General features: G+C 55.1%; 1 protein-coding gene and 1 non-coding gene across 2 annotated transcripts; both read right to left on the bottom strand.

Annotated features, from left to right (window-relative positions):
• Positions 1-3,009: 3,009 nt before the first annotated feature.
• ITGA2B (integrin subunit alpha 2b) lies at positions 3,010-16,653 on the bottom strand. The gene is made up of 30 exons (XM_054593223.1): positions 16,449-16,653; positions 14,720-14,841; positions 14,533-14,630; positions 14,253-14,418; positions 13,947-13,996; positions 13,825-13,870; positions 13,602-13,730; positions 13,274-13,321; positions 13,089-13,132; positions 12,881-12,934; positions 12,689-12,741; positions 12,323-12,534; positions 9,900-10,082; positions 9,601-9,646; positions 9,420-9,524; positions 9,282-9,337; positions 9,037-9,188; positions 8,760-8,885; positions 8,339-8,406; positions 8,033-8,180; positions 7,409-7,498; positions 7,055-7,134; positions 6,710-6,790; positions 6,491-6,587; positions 6,236-6,388; positions 5,990-6,115; positions 4,928-5,041; positions 4,534-4,635; positions 4,207-4,323; positions 3,010-3,440 (listed from the first exon to the last, which is right to left on the bottom strand). Exons 1-30 carry the CDS (start codon positions 16,634-16,636, stop codon positions 3,384-3,386), a joined length of 3,111 nt encoding a protein of 1,036 aa, XP_054449198.1. The 5' UTR covers positions 16,637-16,653; the 3' UTR covers positions 3,010-3,383.
• On the bottom strand, positions 5,356-5,489 carry LOC129086723 (U11 spliceosomal RNA). The gene has a single exon (XR_008530844.1). It is a non-coding gene; the product is annotated as a U11 spliceosomal RNA (small nuclear RNA).
• Positions 16,654-17,348: the final 695 nt, after the last annotated feature.

Genomic DNA, 17,348 nt, shown 5'->3' with positions numbered 1-17,348 from the left:
CGCGGGACTCGGCCCAGCCCTAGCGGCCCATGGCTTCCGCCCGGCCCCTCTCGGCCGACCCCGCTCAGCCCCAGCTCCGCGCCGCGCCGCGCGGCTCGGGCTCCCGCTCTGGCTGCGGCGGCCGCTCGGTGCGATTGTCTCCGCCCGGAGACGCGCCAGCGCCCCCTGCAGGCGGCGCCCCACCCCCGCGGACCTTCGGGCACCGCCCCCTCACCGCCCCGCTCCGCCCGCAGCACGCCGGCCCTGCCGGAGCTCAGCCCACCCCGCAGCCACCATCCTGCGCTCCGAGACTCAGAGCTGCAAGGAAGTGTAACGAACAGGGTCCAATCGCCGGGGTGCTTGGCGTTCCAGAGTCCCCGAAATTTGGTGCAAAATTTGGGGGTGGGGGGAATGGCTGGCTATTGCTTGTAATATACTCAAAGAGGTGGGTACCGTCATAAGCGTCTCCAAAAAGTGTGAGAACTGCTCTGCTTTTACTGCTCCCTTTTCTCCGCACAAACATTAGCGCAGTGCGTGGGGGCGGGGAGGGGGGATAGGGCACATCCCCCTGGGAATCAGTCCCAGTTCTTGTCTAGCTCTTACATCTTATTAAGCCATGAGCAAGTTACCTAGCCTTCCTTTAAAGTGAGAATTGTAATCTCTACCTCGTGGGGGCTCTTGTAACGATGTAATGGGTCTGTTGTAATGATGTAAAGAGTCTAACACATGCCTGAACAGGTGCTATTGTTGGCCAAGGTAATAAGATCCATTGATGGGTTATCATAATGGTTAGAAGTTCTAGAGGTGGAAACAGCCTGTCTTTCCCACTGAGAATCACTGGTTGGTCCCACTGGTTCCGGGTCATGAATGACAATCTGAATCTTTTCCTTCTTCCCCAGCCATTAAACCCCACGTTTGAAGATAGATATTGGTCTGCCCTCTAGTCCCAGCCAAACTCTCCTTCCTTCCAACTTCTGGTTGTCATCCTCACTCAGTTTCTGGGTGGCTGAATCCTCATCTAATCTGGTATCCCTCTCCTTGTTCTTGCTGGCTTGTTACTCAAAATGTAGTGCCCTTGAGGGGACTGGATGCCTTGGGCAAGGACCTCAGCAATGCAGGCTCATCTTCTGGTGCTTCTCTCTTGGTTGAATCTTCCAAAATAAGGGAAACTTGTTTTCTGATTATGGACAAAAACCAGCAAGATTTTCCTTCCTTCCTTCCTTCCTTCCTTCCTTCCTTCCTTCCTTCCTTCCTTCCTTCTTTTTCCCCCCTTCCCCCTCCCCTCCTTTCCTCCTGCCTGCCTTCCATTATATCTTCCTTCCTTTCCTTTCCTTCTATTCCCCACAACCCTCATAAATTTCTATCTAACCAGATTTCCCAGTCCTGTTCTTATGTAACCAAAATTTTGGAACCTCATCACAGGATTTAGCACTCATCCTTGGTGAATTTCATCTTGTTGGTTACAACCCAACTTTGCAATCTGTCAAGGCTGCCTTGAATCTGCTTCAGTCACCATTGTATTGGAGCTCCCTCTCTGCCGGCAGCCATCTGCAGGGTGAAGGGACTCATGACAACACCAGGCAACCCAGGGTTAGGATGGAGCTTTGGGACACCCCCAAAGAGATATCCTTCAGCTTTATCAAAATTGTTCAGTTTTCAATCCAAGTCTCTTTCACCCAGCTCACATTTCTGTCTTGTGTATAAGGACAGATGCCAAATGCTTTGCCAGATTATTATAAATTGTCTGGGGCTATCCAACTGCGATGGCCACGGAGGGGCAGATTTGGCTGGTGTTCAAGGATCACAGCTTAATCTTTTCCTAAATGTTCAGTCACCCAACTAGGAACCTCTTCTGGAACTTACCATGCATGGATGTCAAATTGTTCTGTTCTGTTCAGAATTTACCTCTTTCCCCTTTGGGTGGAAGCTCCTGTGAGGCCAGACTGTCCATTAATGGCTTCCCCAACCCTTAGCATCCAGTCCAAAGTCCTTGGCCACAGGCACTGCCTGCCCGCCCTGACCCCCAACCTCCTCTCCTGGACTCCTCACCTGTCTCCAGCCTGTGGGCCTTCTTGCTTTTATGTGAACACATCAAGCCTGCTCCCACTTCAGGGCCTCTTCACTGGCTGCTCTTTCTGTCCAGAACACTAGTTCCCTGCAGCCACCTGGCTCATTCATTCCTTCCTCTGCTCACCTCATTAGACAGGCCTTTCCTGACCACTCTGCCGAAAATGTCAGCCCGCTCCCAAGGCCCACATAATTCTATCACTAGCTTCCTACCTTCTTTTTTATTCCCATCACTAACCACCACTGACTATACATTTATTTATTTTTTTTACTCTTTACTCCTGGCTGGATGTAAATTCCATGAGGGCAGGGACTTTTTTGTTGTTGTTGTTCACTACTTCATCCCAGCACTGGAATGGTACCAGGCACACGGTAGGTGCTCAATGTTTATTAAACTCATGCATCAATAAATCTCTCCGGACTCTGGGTGGGCCCCCTGAGTCCCCCCGCACCGACTCCAATCTCAGTGGGGGGAGAATTGTCTTCACCCCTCGTCCTCCTGGGAGCTCCCTGCCCAGTGCTCCCTTTCCTCACTGAAGGGCCCTTCTCGGTGGGGAAGAAGGGATAGAAGGAATGGTAACAGCTCCCTGACACCGTCTCCCTCCGGATGGGCGCTGAGTCAGCCTCCCTCTGCCGCTCCTCACTCTGAACACAGCTTTAAACACCTATTTCTTTTTTTTAATAGGAGTGAGGAGATTGTGTTCTTCTCTTGATGTTTATCTCTTCGCAATCATTTAAAAAAATACTGTTTAGAGCTGCCCACCAGGGATCCTGCCTGCCTCCTCTGCCACCCCTCATTGCTGTCCTCAGACACCTCTATCCCTCCCCCCAGTCTCACCTGGAGGCTCTGCCGCCCTTTCTCCCTTGCTCCGCCCCCACTTTCTACTCCCTGACACTCCCCAAAGACAGTAATGTGCAACCTTTGCCCTGGCAGAAGTGATCTCTGCTCATATTTCTACTGGCCCCAGATCCCCTCTCCAAATATCACCTTGGTCCCCTCTCCTCTTCTGACCCTGAGAGGAAGCAGCACACTGGGGGCTGGGGCTGTCTCTTTATTAGACAGCAGGAAAGCGGGTGGCCCAGCTCTGGTGGGAGGGGGGAGACGTCTGGTGGGACGGGGTGGCGGGGAGGAAGCAGCACATTGGGGGCTGGGGCTGTCTCTTTATTAGACAGCAGGAAAGCGGGTGGCCCAGCTCTGGTGGGACACAGGGGCGAACGTCAGGAGGCCTCCATGGAACAGCTCCTGCGCATGGGTAACCAGAGCGAGGGACACATGGAGAAGGGCCACACAGGCATCACACCCAGCCTTCCTGTTAGGACAGGTCATGGCTGTGCCATCACTCCTCTTCCTCATCCTCTTCCAGGGGTGGCCGATTCCGCTTGAAGAAGCCGACCTGAGGGTGCACAGGGGCCGGGGACAGGTTATACAAATGGTCCTTAGGCCCCAGAGCAGCACTGGAAGAAGCAAGCGAGCTGGAAAGCAGCCAGCCGCGATGTCCTCTCTCAGACCAGCACAAACCGTGGCCCCTACTGCTTGCACAAATGAAGGCCATTCCCCATTGAGAGATAATGCATGTAACAGTTTAACAAAAATGTTTTGCTTTTCTCCCCCAAATTTTTCTTAAATACTGATGATTATATCTCTCTATGACTTAAGTGTATGATGACATATATTTTACTATCTTAAGTCTAATGTGTGGTTTTCCCTAAAAGCACCGTGCTTCCACAGCGCTTGGGCACCTGAGAGAGCTTGTCCTCTGGGCACAGAGGCGGGAGAGGGCCATCAGGGGCTCAGAAGGAGCAGGAAGCAGGGTCTGGATTAGACCTGGGCCTCCCACCTCAGCTGGGGCAAAGAAGAGCAGGGGGAGGTGAGCCCTGTCCTCCACAGCAGCCAGGGAGGCCCTGAAGGCAGCACGCGTGCCCTGTGGCTGTTCCTCTCAGGGCTGATGGGTCTAAAGAACTTAGAATTCCAGGCGCCGCTTCTCCTAGGGTTCTGTGCCTGGAAGAGGTCCTCTGGAGAACGACAGTCTAACAGTGGAGATGTAGACCGGATGGGCTCTGGGTCACCCACTGGGGCCACTGCCTCTCTGTGCCTCTGTGTGAGGGTGGCCAGGCCAAATCTGTGCACACCTAGGGACCGCATCCCCCTTCACGCCTTACCTTCCACATGGCCAGGATCAGGAATGTGAGCAACAGCAGGCCACCCAGCACGCCTACCAGCACCCACCAGGTGGGAATGTCCCTCTCCTCCAAGGCCCGAAGCAGCTGCGTCTGCACCTGAGGACAGTCCCACGGATGCCCTCCGTCACCTTCTTATTTCCCGTTCCCCAAAACTCAAACCTGTGGGGTGGGGGCACCAAGCCAAGCCATGCCACCTACCTGACTCACCCTTTAGATTCAGGGAGTCCCCGCCCCCATCCTTCTGGACACGGGCGCACAGGATGAGCAATGGGACTCCTGTCCTTGACAACATTCTTCCATACTCACCAGAGCTTCCCCGCTGGGCAGGCTGAGGGCAGGCACAGAGTATGGAAGGGAAGTGACATTGAACCAGGCGTCCGACTGCAGTACAAATTGATCCAGTGGCCTCTGGATGGGGTACAGGGGAAAGCCATTCATACAAGCCTATTGGTTGCGGGAGTCCCAGCCCCAGACTTACCCCTGGGGAGCCCTGACCCTGGCCTAAACCTGCCCCTTCCAAAGCAAACTCCGCCCGCCCAGAAACAGTTAATTAATTTAAAAATACACACAAAAAAATAGAAAGCAAAGTGACCTAGCTTTCTCTCCCGGCTCCCCGAAGCCCCGCCTCTCCCGGGAGCGCACTCAGGCCCCGCCCCAGGAGGCCCCGCCCCCGGGCCCCGCCCGGCGCGGCCCGTCCCACCTGGCGGAGGCTGGGCAGCCACAGGAAGGCCTGCACCGTGACCATGGCCCGCTGCCCGCGCGCCATCTCCTGCAGCTCGCATTGCACCACAGTACAGGGCGCCGAGTCGCAGCTCTGAGGGGATGCGTGATTAGTCCCCAGCCCCTGCAGACCTGTCACCCTCTCTCGCCAAGGACCTCACACAGACGGAGAGGGGGAAGGCCGGGGAGGGGAGCATGTGGGAGCTTGGGCCTTCTCCTCCTGAAGGGCCTCAGACACAGGCTCCAGACGTTCCTTCGAAATGGGGGTGTTCACACAGTCCCAGGGGTACAGGGAGAGGGCCGGAAGAAGTGAGCCCTCGTACAGCGTTCAATGCCCAACATTTCTGTAACCCTGCTTTGACTTGTAGTCATTATCTTTTTTTTCTTTCCCTCTCTTTTGTTTTTTTAGCGGGCACCAGGACCTAAGATCACTAGCAGCCCAGGTATCCAAAAATTATGCTTCTGGAATCTCTTGATGTCGATTCCACACATAGAGCAATCAAGCTGCCCTACATGTGCCACTCACAGCAGAAGCCCCTCCCCCTTTTTTTCTGGTATTCATTCTCTCTCTCTCTTTTAAGAGGTCTCCTCCTTTCTTATTAATTTATTTATTTTTAAGATTTTATTTATTTATTTTTAGACAGAGGGGAAGGGAGGAGAAAGAGAGGGAGAGAAACATCAATGTGTGGTTGCCTCTCTGGCGCCTCCTACTGGGGACCCGCCTGCAACCCAGGCATGCGCCCTGACTCGGAACCAAACCTGTGACCCCTTGGTTCCCAGGCTGGCACTCAATCCACTGAGCCACACCAGCCAGGGCTGTCTTTATTATCTTTAATGTATTGGGAACCTTTAAAAATGCAAATGCCTCCCACCCCGCGCCAGACACAAGACTGGCACAATCCTTCATATTCACTTGGACCAAAGTGGCTAACCAGAGACCCGCATCACTTTCCTGCCCCCTCCCTGCCTCCCAGCCCCTCTGCCCCCTGGGCCCCAGGGAGGAAAGAAGAGACCCCACCTAGAGAGCACAGAGCCTGCTCACCACGAGAACTGGATCCTGAAGCTTCCCTGGCTGCTTGGGCCCCAGCTGGGGAGCCTGCCTGCGCTCACGCTTGTGGTGGCCGGGGTAGATGGGGGAGGGAGCGGGGGTGGGCAGTCCCTGGTCCAGCTGGGGAGTCAAAGAAGCTGTCAGGTCCCATGCTCTGCCCATCACCCTGCCTTCCCAGAGGGGCCCCAGTTGATGGGCGAGGGACGCACCCCCAGCTCTTTCTTCCCCCCATGCTCTCACCTTGAGGGGGTTGGGAGAGGGCTGTGGGGAGCACTGAAGACCCCCCTGAAGCTGTATATCCAGGATGTAGAGCAGGTCGGAGGGCTGGGACTGGCCGGGGAGGTGGAGGGTGAGGTGGAGGCCACTTACAGTACCGGGGCCATTGTTGTAGAGCTGGTAGAGTTGGTGGTGGCAGGATATCAGGTGGCTCAGTGCCTAGACTGTAGGTCCTGACACCCTCCCTCCCCGGCCTGGGGCTGGGGGTCTCCTCCCTACCTCATAGGTGTGTTCCACTTTGGGGCCCCAGTTGTCTGAGCTGTCCTCCCTGTTGTCTTCTTCTGCCGCCATCACCAAGGAGGCTGGAAAGGAGCTCCTGCAGGGGTCCGAGCCCCCAAAGTAAGCTTGATCCACTGACTCACCCACGGGGGTTCCCCCAGGACCCCTTGACCTAAGGTCTCTGCCTGCCCTCTCCCTTGTCCCTCCCAGGCCTCTCACCCTCGAAGCTCCACCTGGGCCTCCGCTCGGACTGGCACCTCCAGCTGCACAGCCTCACTGTTTGGATTCTGGCTGTTCTTGCTAGAGGGGTGGGGAAGGGAGAGGCAGGTCAGGGACTCCAGCCCAGGGAGCATCGGGACTCTCGGGACGCAGCCAGGATTTCAGAGGGCTCAGGAAGAGCTAACTCCACAGGTAGAGTGCCAGACAAAAGTCTGGCCTGGGGAGGAACTTGGGCTCCAAGCCTCAGAGACAGGAAGAAAGGGAGCAGGAAAGTCTGAAGAGCAGGGATCTTCTGTATGGAGGGCACCCAAGCACCTCCGCATCAGGCACGCCCCGGTCCAGTACCTCCTGATCTGCAGCCGGAAGAGCACTTGCTCCCCAGCCCCTTCCAGGTTCTCCACACTGACCAGCATGGTGATTCCTACCTGAGAAACCGGAAAGCCAAAGTCACTGCCCAGGTGCTTACTTTGAACATCGAATGTGGCCTACAGTCCTCGTCCTCCCAGGCCGCCATTATGATCTCCATTTTACTCAGAAGCCCACTCAGAGACGGAAGCATCCTCATCCAAGAACACACAGTGAGGGAGAGTGAGGACTGGGATTCCGGCCCAGGGCTAACTCCAAACCCAGCCCCTAAAACCTGGCTGTCTATGAGACCCTGGAGGAGGAGATCCGGCACCCAGGACCTGGCAGCCTCACCCGGACGTTCTTCATGGGGTTGCCCAGCTCACACAGCACAACCTTGGTCTCATTCTCCTTCTTCTGGTTACAGATGAGCCTCTCGAAGCCCTTTGAGGAGGTAGTTTCAAGAAAGAAGATGGTTGATTTAAACTTCTTGGGAGGTCTGGAAAAGACTTGTGTGCCAGGCTGGGAGGAGAGTTTCTTGGGGGTGGAAATTGAAGGCATTGTCACATTCTAATTTATGTATTACTCCAGCACTTCATTATTTTTTTAATGCTTTTTGGAAGTAAAAAACACAAAACATTACGTAGCCTCTAACCACACTGTTATAAACTACATAAATAAATAAATAAATATGTACAATACCTACATAAGTATCTGTGGATGCTGAGAAAAAAGGTGGAAAGAAGAACCCACCAAAATGTTAACAGGTCCAAACATTTAGTTCCTGAGCCATTTTGGACTTGGGTTTAATAATAATAAATTTCTTAAATTTGGGGCCATTAGCAAGTACTCCTCTTCCAAATTTTTTTAAAAATGCAGCTTTTACAACAAAGCATAAGAAAAGTGGGGGCTCTCAGGGTGGGAGAAGGCTCCCATGCCCCTCACATCCCCAGTAATGCCCCCCTGGGGGGGCCTCACCTCCACACCGCTGACGGCCCTCATGAAATGGGCACCTGGTGGCAGGTGCACAGCCAGCTCAGCCTCATAGGCCCCCTCCCCCTCGTTAGCTGCGTCCACGTTTAGCTCCAGCACGTTATCGGCTCCGATTAGAAGGGGAGACCCTGCCCTGTGGGAAAAAAGGAGTAAGAGACCTGATCCAGGCCCTGGGTCTGGGAGGAAGACAGGGGCTGAGGACAACGTATTGGTGCAGGACATCCCAGGTCGGGAGGAGGGGCCATCAGAGTCCACTGGGCCAGGGGAGGGCGGGGTGGGAGGTCTCCTCACGTGCTGGCCGTGAGCTGAAGCTGGGGCACACACAGGTCATCTTCCCCACAGTCCAGGATGATGCGGGTCTGCAGAGGGCACATGAAGGTGTGTGGGGAAGGTTGGGGCATGTGAGGTTCGGGAATTAGAAGATCTGAGAACGAAAGGAGTGTAGAGATGACAGCAGGGTTTGGGACAGTGTCATGGTTTAGGTGGTGACATCAGGGTTTATGGGTTTATATCAGAGTTTAGAGGTGACATCAACACTTGGGGTTTAGGGGACACAGAGGTTTTGAGGTTTTCATTAGGGTTTAGAGTGACAGCAGAGATTAGAGGTGACATGAAGGTTGTGGGGTTCACGTTACAACTTGGACACTAACCCTAACCCTGCCATTGTGGCAAGGGTCCTTCACCCCCCTCGCCTGTTCCGACCCACCCTCACCTGCTCCTGCACGTGGGTGTCTCCGTGCAGCACAAGAGCAGGGGCTAGTCCGTCCTTCTCAGGTGGCAGGGACACATTGACGCTAAGCACGATGGGGCTCAGCTTGTCCCGGAAGTCGGCCTCATCCTAAGGAGGGGACGAGAATCAGGCTATCTTGCTATCATGCACCCTAACACTGACCGCCCACAGACCCGCAGCGCCCAGACCATACCCCAGGGCTGAGTGAACGAGTTTGCACACCCAGCCCTGCCACCCCCGCCCCCCAGCCTGGGCGTACGCGGAGGAAGGCTGTGGTGTTGTGGCAGATGCGGCTGTGCCTCCCGCCCAGGTCCAGGCGCAGGGTGGTGCCCGCCTGTTGAGAGTTCAGCAGTAGCACCCGCCGGCTCTGGCGGGGCTTCTGCCGGTCCAGCTGCAGCTCGGCATTTAGGCCTGACGGGGCAAGCAGGGAGCGTCAGGGCCTCCCTGGCCAGCCTCCAAGGGAGCCCAGGCCCACCTCCCTCCTGTGCCCACCGTGCCACTCACTTAGCTTCTGAGGAATATTGTGCCCACTGGCTTCTACACACATCTGGATGTTAAAGCTGCAAAGATGCAAGTGGGGCTCAGGGCTCAGGGTCCCCGAGGCCCCAGGTCCTGCCTGGCCCACGCCCTCTGTCTCCTCACCAGCTCACTGGTGTCTTGGTCTGGGGCAGAACACATTTCTTCACAGCAGGATTCAGCGAATCTTGTACCGACAGCTGGACAGTGGCCATGACCACTGGCTGAGCTCTGGTGGGACGGGGGGTTGCCATTGGGGCCGCTTCTCGCTTGTCCTCCACCCTCCACCCCTGGAGCCAGTGCTCACCTGTACACAGCCACCTTGTCAGCCCCATATGCTCCCACCAATAGGTCTACAGATATGGGAAGGGGGTCAGAAGCAGCAATTAGAGAGGGCACGGGGTTGTCATCTTCCCGGGGGTCCCTCGGCCACTTCCCCCGCTGGAGGTTTGAGTTGGCCCTGCCTGGCATTTCAGCCCCATAGACAGGCCGGAGCTCCCAGTGGAGCACCAGGCCAGGCACGGCACAGGCCCTGACCGTATCTCCTAGCATCTCCAGCTAATGTTCAAGGGCCCTTCTTATTTAGCTGGGGGCAGTCCAGGGCACCTGGATATCCATTGTCATCGATGTCTGTGGCACCTCGCAGGGAGAAGCCGAAGGCAGAGCCTGCGGGGAAGGGGCTGTCCAGGACCTGGGAGGGGCGTGAGTTAAGCCCCTCACTCTGACCCAGGAACACCTGCACTTGGCCCCGACCGCTGGGACCTCCGTAGGGGGCAGCCACTGCAACATCTGGAAGGAAGGACAAAAAGAGAGAGACTGTTTTGCAATCTCTCCAGGTGGCCCTGTAAAACTTTCAGGAGTTCCTACTCTGGGCAGACCCCAGGGGACCAGGAGAGGGATGCCAAGGTCTGGGTCAAGCAAGCAGCTGTCCTGCCTTGCAGGAGTTTACAGTTGGGTCAGACAGAGATCCATCAAGTAGGATTATTATAAAAAGAGTAACAGCCATCATGATCTATTGGGAAAAATATACTGATGTGATTTCATTTGATCCTGAATATTAAGCATTATTATTCCCATTTTAGACGAGAAAACCGAGTCCCAGAAGACTAAGTAACAGAGACCTATTAAATACCGATCCCCTCTTCCTTAGGGACCTTCACCCGCTTCTGCTTACGCATGCATGCTTAGAGCCACATCATGGGCTTGTCATCACTAATAACTTTTAAGGTCCCTCTTGAAAATTTATTTGTTATTCATCACAGTCTTTAATTTGGAAGAGTTTTCTGCATGTGACAAGAATCAAGACCTTTGATGCATATTTTGTAACTGTCTTTCCTTTGTCTTCTATATAGTTTTTTCTTTAAAAATATTTATTCATTTTTCTGATCAAGCTACCCAGAATTTACCCCAACAACCAACCTGACTAGAGTTGCACCCCCAGGCCCTGGGCCTCCACTCTCTTTTGATCTTCGGCTGCCTCATTTTTTTTTTTTTTTTTTTTTTTTTAGAGAGAGAGTGAGGGGAAGGGAGGGAGAAATAGAGGAAGAGAAACACTGATGTGAGAGAGAAACATCATTTGCCCCTTGCATGTACCCAGCTGGGGACCTGGCCTGAAACCCAGGCATACGCCCTGACCGGGAATGGAACTGGCAAACTTTCCGTTTGTGGGACAACAGCCAACCCACTGAGTCCCACCAGTCAGGGCCGGCTTCCTCATCTCCACTTATTTCCCGATCAGTTGATCACCCTTGCCGTATCTCCAGCCATCTTGCCCCACTGCCAGTTTTGGGCAGGCCTGGCCAGACCCCACCAGAGCGGGCACCATGAATTCCTGACCTCCAGCCTTCACTAGGGACTGCCCGGCAGTCCTTTGGGGTGGGGTGGGGGTCTGCTCAGCACCTATTTCAAACATTCTCCATTCTGTCAAGCTCCCGGCCTCTGCCCTGTACTTCTTTTACAAAGAAAAGCAACCCAACTCTTGTGCTATAATTTCACTTTCTTTTTCCCCCTTTCTTCGCCTGACCTTGGAAGAGGGGTCTGTCCTTGACCCTGCCCCGGGGCTTAGCACCCCATGCCCAGCCTCCCTTAGGCCTCGAAGGGACCCTCCTCCAACTCATCCCTCCACCCCCCATTTTCCCACGAGACCATTTTCCTTCACATTCAACCTACTTTATATTCTGCAAAATTAAAATAACTTTCCCTTGACTCTCATTTCCTTTCACTAATCATCTTTGCTCTTTCACAGACCAGTGTAAAGAGCTGTCTACATGAGCTGCCTCCAATTCTCCACTTCCATTCTTATCTTGCCCCATGCGTTCTGGCTTTTGACCCTACACAGCCATGATTCAGTTCTTGTTGCTGCCACCGGTGACCTCCTTGTTGTTAAAGCCCATGGATATTTCTCCAGTCCCATCTAATTATACCTTTCAGAACTATCTAGAGCCATTAAACCCCTTCCTTCTGCTTAGAGCACTCTCTTCCTTTGAGTTTTGGGCCATCAAATCTCCCGTTGTCTTTCCTACCCCTCTGGGTGCTCCTCTGTCCTCCTTCCAGACTCACTTCCTCTGTGAGCCCCCTAAATGCTCTTGCTCCACGGGGCTGTGTCCTGGGCCTCTCCTCACTTCACAGGCTCCCAGGAGCTCCGCCACCTCCCCCGGCCCTTATCATTCCACTGAGGCCTCTCGGGTGGAAGTAGGGGAAGCTACACCCACCTGCTCTCTGGATGCGTCTGCCTGATGTGGGCAAGTCCTTCAAGATCAGATAGGCCCAGAACAGGACTGCTGATGTCACTTCCCCAGACCTGCCGCCTAGCCTGAGTTCCAGGCAGTAAAGGGCACCACCACCCAGCCCGCTGCTCCGCCGTCCACCAACTCCTCTGCCTGGACTAACACAAGCAACTTCTAATTGGTCTCCTTTAACTCTCTCTGCTTAAAGCTCTTCTTGGCTCCTGCTGCTCTCAGGTCAAATCCATGGTCTTTATGGCAGCTGTTAGCCCCTCCGGGGCAGGTGGCATTCTTCCCTTCCCTTACCATTGTAGCCGTCCCGGTTGAGGTCGCCCAGAGGCGCGATGGCTGAGCCAAATCGCCCATAGACCTGCGTGCCAGTCAGCAGGAGGCTGGGGGCGCCCAGCGCTTGGGAGCCCCGAGGCTGCAGGAACAAGTACACACGCCCCACCTCGGCCAGCTTGAGGTCAGAGCGTCTGTCCATGTACAGCGGCGCCCCCACCAGCAGATCGTGCCTCCTGCAGGCCAGAAGCGTGGTTAGTGCGGTGGGCTGGGGGGTGCTGAGGGCCAGGGCCGCATCCGGGCCACCCTCGCCCTCCCCACTCCCCGCGGTGGTCGCCTGTAGGAGAGACAGAGACTCAGCTGGGTAGGGATGGGGCGCCTCCTTCTCACCCGTCCCCGTTGACGTCAGTGACGGCCACCGAGTGCCCGAAATACGAAGCCACCTGCAGAACGACAAGGCGCACCATAATTTCCGCTCCCAGACCCGCCACCTTGGCTTAGACATCGACCCCACACCCCCGTGGTATATGATAGGGCCCCAATCCCTCAGCCTCGGCCACCCCATCAGGAACCGGCCCCCACCTGCTCTCCCTGCAGCTGGTGCAGCGGCCTGAAGTTCGAGTTCAAAATTTCCACCTGTGCGGACAACGCTGCACGTGAGCGCGTCATTCTTGTCTCCCAGGGCAGCCTCCCGCTCCGGGTGAAAAGGGCAGAGGTGTAGGGGGTGGGTCGTCAGACTTAAGAGTAGGGTCAGGGGCTGCGGGATGCCAAATGGGCAGGTAGCACTCACGGCTCCCAGGGTCCAACTCCAGGTGGGGGCACCGAAGACATACTCTGAGGAGAGCGGAATGAGGTTCTTCGAACCTTCCTGCCTCCCGCCCACGATTTCGCACCCGGGGGGATTTTGGTGCGAGGCTCGGAGGTGCTCCCCCAGAGCTGGCCTCCCCAACCTCTGCCCCTAAGTGGATTTCTTGCCTGTAGTGCCGAGCTTCCCGTCGAACTCGCCAACGGCCACCGAATATCCTGAAAACACAGCGCGTGTTAGTTTTTCTGCGAGAGCGAAGCAGGGAGGGGGCGGAGGGCGAAGAAGGAGGAGACTCGGACATCACCCCGTTTAAACCCTGCATTATGTAGACAGCAAAGCGAAGGCCATCGAGGGGCCAAGATCTGCAGGGGAAGCTGCGGGAGCAGAGGATGGGGACGCCTTGGGTGCCGGGGCTGGCATGGGGGCGCCCCCGCACGGGCCGGGCGTGCGCGGTGTGACCGAGTGCTGGGAAGCCTCTGAGGGAGGGCCCGCGGTTACCCCGGTAGCCGTCGTAGTACACTGGATCGCCGGAGTCGAAGGTGAGGCGCTGGGTGTTCACATGCCACAAGAGGGTGCCCGGGCGGTAACTCGAGAAGATGTGTGCTATTGGAGCCCGCGCCAGGAGACCTAGGGTGCGAGGGGCAGTGGGTGTGGAGGCCCAGGCTCCGCGGTCTCCCCGGGCCTCGAGAGAGGGGAGGGAGGGCTAGGGATGGGCATGTACCTAAGAAAAAATAGCCGCCAGGGGCCCCAAGCACCAGCTCTCCAGCCTGAAAAGGAAGCGCCGGAGGTGAGCGGGGGCCCTGTTTGGGAGCCGCCCTCAGGACGTTTCGGCTCGCTACTTGCCTCGGTGACTGCGGAGCTGAAGCCCACTTCACAGTAGCGCTTGTCTTCCCCTGGAGCAGGCAGGTAGGCGGGTCAGAGAAAGGCGGATCCAGAAGCGTGCGCTGAGCCTGGGGCGGGGCGGGGCGGGGCCACAGAGTGACAGAGGCGTGGCCTGGAACCCGCAGGGTAGCGGCGGAGTGACTAGTAGCGGGGGAGCGGAGCGGCAGGATAGGAAAGCGGGGTCGGCGAGCAAAGGGAGACGGCTCAGAAAGAAGGCGGGGCTCTGTGCCGCGAGTGGGCGGAGCCACAACGGAAAGCGGAGCTCACAGTTTGAGGTTGTCACGTAAACCCGGCTCATGGTGTTGTCCCGACAAGGCGAGAACTCCGCTCGGCGGGCAGTCTGGAGCTGAGCCAAGAAGCAGCTACCTACGGGTGTCTTCTCTGCCTCCTCCGTCTCTTCTAGGGCGTTCCAGTGCTGCCAGGGGGCGCAGGCCTGGGGCAGGGCCACAGAAGAGTGCGGAAGAGGCGGGACTCGGGTTTCCACCTCCCTCCCGCAATGAGTCTCTGCCCCCTACTGCTCCCTGTGTCCCCGTCCCGCGGTGCCCACCACAATGCTGTCGTTCCAGCTGACGACCGACGCCCCCAATCCTTGCCGGGCCTTGAAGGTTAGGAAAGTTTGGGAGCCTACTTTTCGGGTCTCATCATCTGGAGGGCACAAGAAGGGGCGGGGTGTTGAAGCCCGGCTCTCCACGCTCCCTCTAACCCCTCCTTTTCCCTCCTTGCCTGGGACTCACTAAGGTCGAAGGACAGAGGGGAACACTGGCCACCCTCGGCCTTCCAGGGGCACAGGAACACGCCTCCTGTCTCCTCTTGGCTGCGACCCAGGGTCCGCGGGGCGCCTACCACGATGGTCACGCTGCGTAGGAAAGCTGCGTGAGCGCAGTGCGGATTCCGGGATACCCCATCCCCCAGTGCCAGTGCTGGGAGCATTACCCTGAAGGGCAGCGTGCCTTGGGTGACACTGGATCATATTTCCTCAAAGAGACTTCACAGACCATGTAGGCCAACCTTTCCATTTTACGGCCCATGAAACTGACTCCCAGTGAGGATAAATCACATGCCCAAAGAAACCCAGCGAGTTAGGGAAAAGCTGGAACTATAACCGTTCGGTTTGATATGAATGCCACGGGTTTATATCCTTGCTAAAAAAGACTTCCTAAGCTCTGTACCCGCCTACACTTCCCATTGCCCTCACCCCCAAAAGCCAGGGGTTTACATGATCCCTAGAAAGTTAAACTGTTACCAGATGCCTTCTTGAGAGCTAGGCTCTAATGAAGACTTAGAGAAGCTAGTGGGCAACTCTGAAGTGGAAGGTAGGGTGCTGATACTGCTGAGGACCCCAGTAGATCTAGGTTTGAAGCACAGCTCTGCCATTTGTAAATTGGGGACAATACCAATCAATCAATGATGTCAGGATAAGGAAGTATATGAGGGATATTCAGCATATAACTCATAGCAAGTGCTCAGAAAGCACGAGATTTTATATATTATAATATATGATTATATATTATATAATATATATGATTACATATATAAATACATATATATATTTGGCATGCAGGATGTCTGTTAAATAGTGCTCATGAGACCAATATCTGTGGAAAGGAGGGGAAAGAAGCAACAGGTTAGGGGAAGGAGTCAAATTTAGCTTCAAGCCCAATGACAGCCATGGGCCACACAAACCCCCTGGGGAGCCCTGGAACTGGAAGGACCCTTCAGAACTCTTCAGTGTTGAGGTGAGAGGGTGGGACCCTTGCCCTCCTCTCCTCCCTCCACACTCCTCATTGATGAGTCATTAGTCCTAGGTCACACTGGGAAGGGGACTTGACTTTGGGGGAGGTGGCTCTCTTCAGCCAAGGAAATTCACCAAGGGGCTGATACATGCATGCCATCTGCCACTGCCACTCCCCAAAGCTGGGTGCACACTGTCCACCTCTATCGGTAACTAGCTCAGCGTAGTTAGTATAAAGAGGAGTCAGAACTCTAATCTTGGCAGTCTGATGTCACAGCCTGATTTTTCCTAACCACTAATGCTCTATCGCTTCTTTTCACGTATCTATAATTTTGATGGGCATGAAGGAAACGGAGTAGAAAAGCAAGGTGGGTAGAAAATTTTAGTTTTGTAAGTCCATTTAAGACATGTGCGCTCCTTGCTGTATTTGGCGGGGATGAGGGTGGGATGGGTCATACAACTGACCCATGGAGGAAAAAATAAGGTATTAACTTTTGCTTTGCCTTTGTTCTTGCTCTAATTTCAGTGCGCATCTCCCTAATGGTGCCCTTCTCTGATACCCTTAACCTGAGCAGGTCTCTCCCCAGTAGTCTTAACAAGAACTTAACCCCAGTAGACCCTAGAAGTCACTTCACTCAACCTTTATCACAAATGGGGAACTTGAGGCTCACAGAAGTAGTAATGGTGGGGGAATCCTCTCTTCCAACACCCAAACTTCCCCCAGGCCTTACCTCCTATAGCTGTCCTTGTAGAAGTCCAGTGAAAACCCAAAGTGGCTGCCATTGGGTCCTGTGTAGAAGGTGACCCGCACTGGGTCCAAGTTCAAGGCTGAGGCTGGAGGGGCAGCACCGGGCCCCAAGAGCACCTGTACCCACCCCATAAGCCAGAGGGCACGAAGTGGACACAAAGCTCGGGCCATCTTCCTTCTCCCACAGCCTCCTCAGCAGGAATGGGCTAACCCCTTCCTCTTTCTTTCAGCTTCTACCACAGGAAGTCCTTTCTTATCAAACTTGAACCCACTTGCTGAGCAGTAGGCAGAGCAAAGGGCTATAGGCCCCAGACCCCTATGGTTTCTAGGACTGGCAGGAAGGCAAGTGGGGGAGGCCACCCTGGGGGTGGATGCTGATGGCTGAAAGCCATGACTCTTCCCTTTTCCTGGGAGTAGTTTATCACCAAGTCTTGTTGGTTCTGCCTCTCAGCTATGTCTCTGGAATCTTCACATCATTTCCACTATCACCATGCTAGTCTAAGCCATCCATTCTTTCTGCCTGGGATAGTTACAACCATGAATTAACTGGCCTGTATCCCTCCATTCCAGCCCACAGTTCCGTAGTTCCTCCTCTTCCTCCCACAGAGCTGCTGGGGCTATGTGGCACACTGTGACTTGGTCAGAGGTGGGGGAAGGAGAAAGGAAGCTGCTGCCTTCTGATAAAACCTGAGCTGTGTATCATTTGGATAAGGCACCTATCCACTTCCTCCTTTTACGGCCTTGGGCAGCTTCAGTCAGTCATACTGGTCCAGCAGCTTCCTTACTCTTCCTCCACCTTGGGCCAAGTCTTACTGTGGTCACAGCTGTGCAGCCAGGGCTGGGAGAGGGGTGGTGGATGGATCGTGGTCCAAGGGGAGGAGAG

This window comes from Pteronotus mesoamericanus, unplaced genomic scaffold, assembly GCF_021234165.1.
Source record: "Pteronotus mesoamericanus isolate MK-2021 breed Mesoamerican mustached bat unplaced genomic scaffold, CSHL_Meso_final scaffold_408, whole genome shotgun sequence".
Lineage (NCBI taxonomy): Eukaryota > Metazoa > Chordata > Mammalia > Chiroptera > Mormoopidae > Pteronotus > Pteronotus mesoamericanus.
This window is presented reverse-complemented; position numbering and strand designations above follow the sequence as displayed.

Bases quoted from the DNA above. Each gene is read 5' to 3' on its own strand.
- ITGA2B (XM_054593223.1), bottom strand. From the start codon at position 16,636: ATGGCCCGAGCTTTGTGTCCACTTCGTGCCCTCTGGCTTATGGGGTGG. The intron at 12,742-12,880 runs GTGGGGGCCGGT...GTCGTTCTGCAG, and splicing joins ACCAGCTGCAGGGAGAGCAG to GTGGCTTCGTATTTCGGGCA. The intron at 12,535-12,688 runs GTGAGAAGGAGG...TCTGGCCTGCAG, and splicing joins ACTGACGTCAACGGGGACGG to GAGGCACGATCTGCTGGTGG.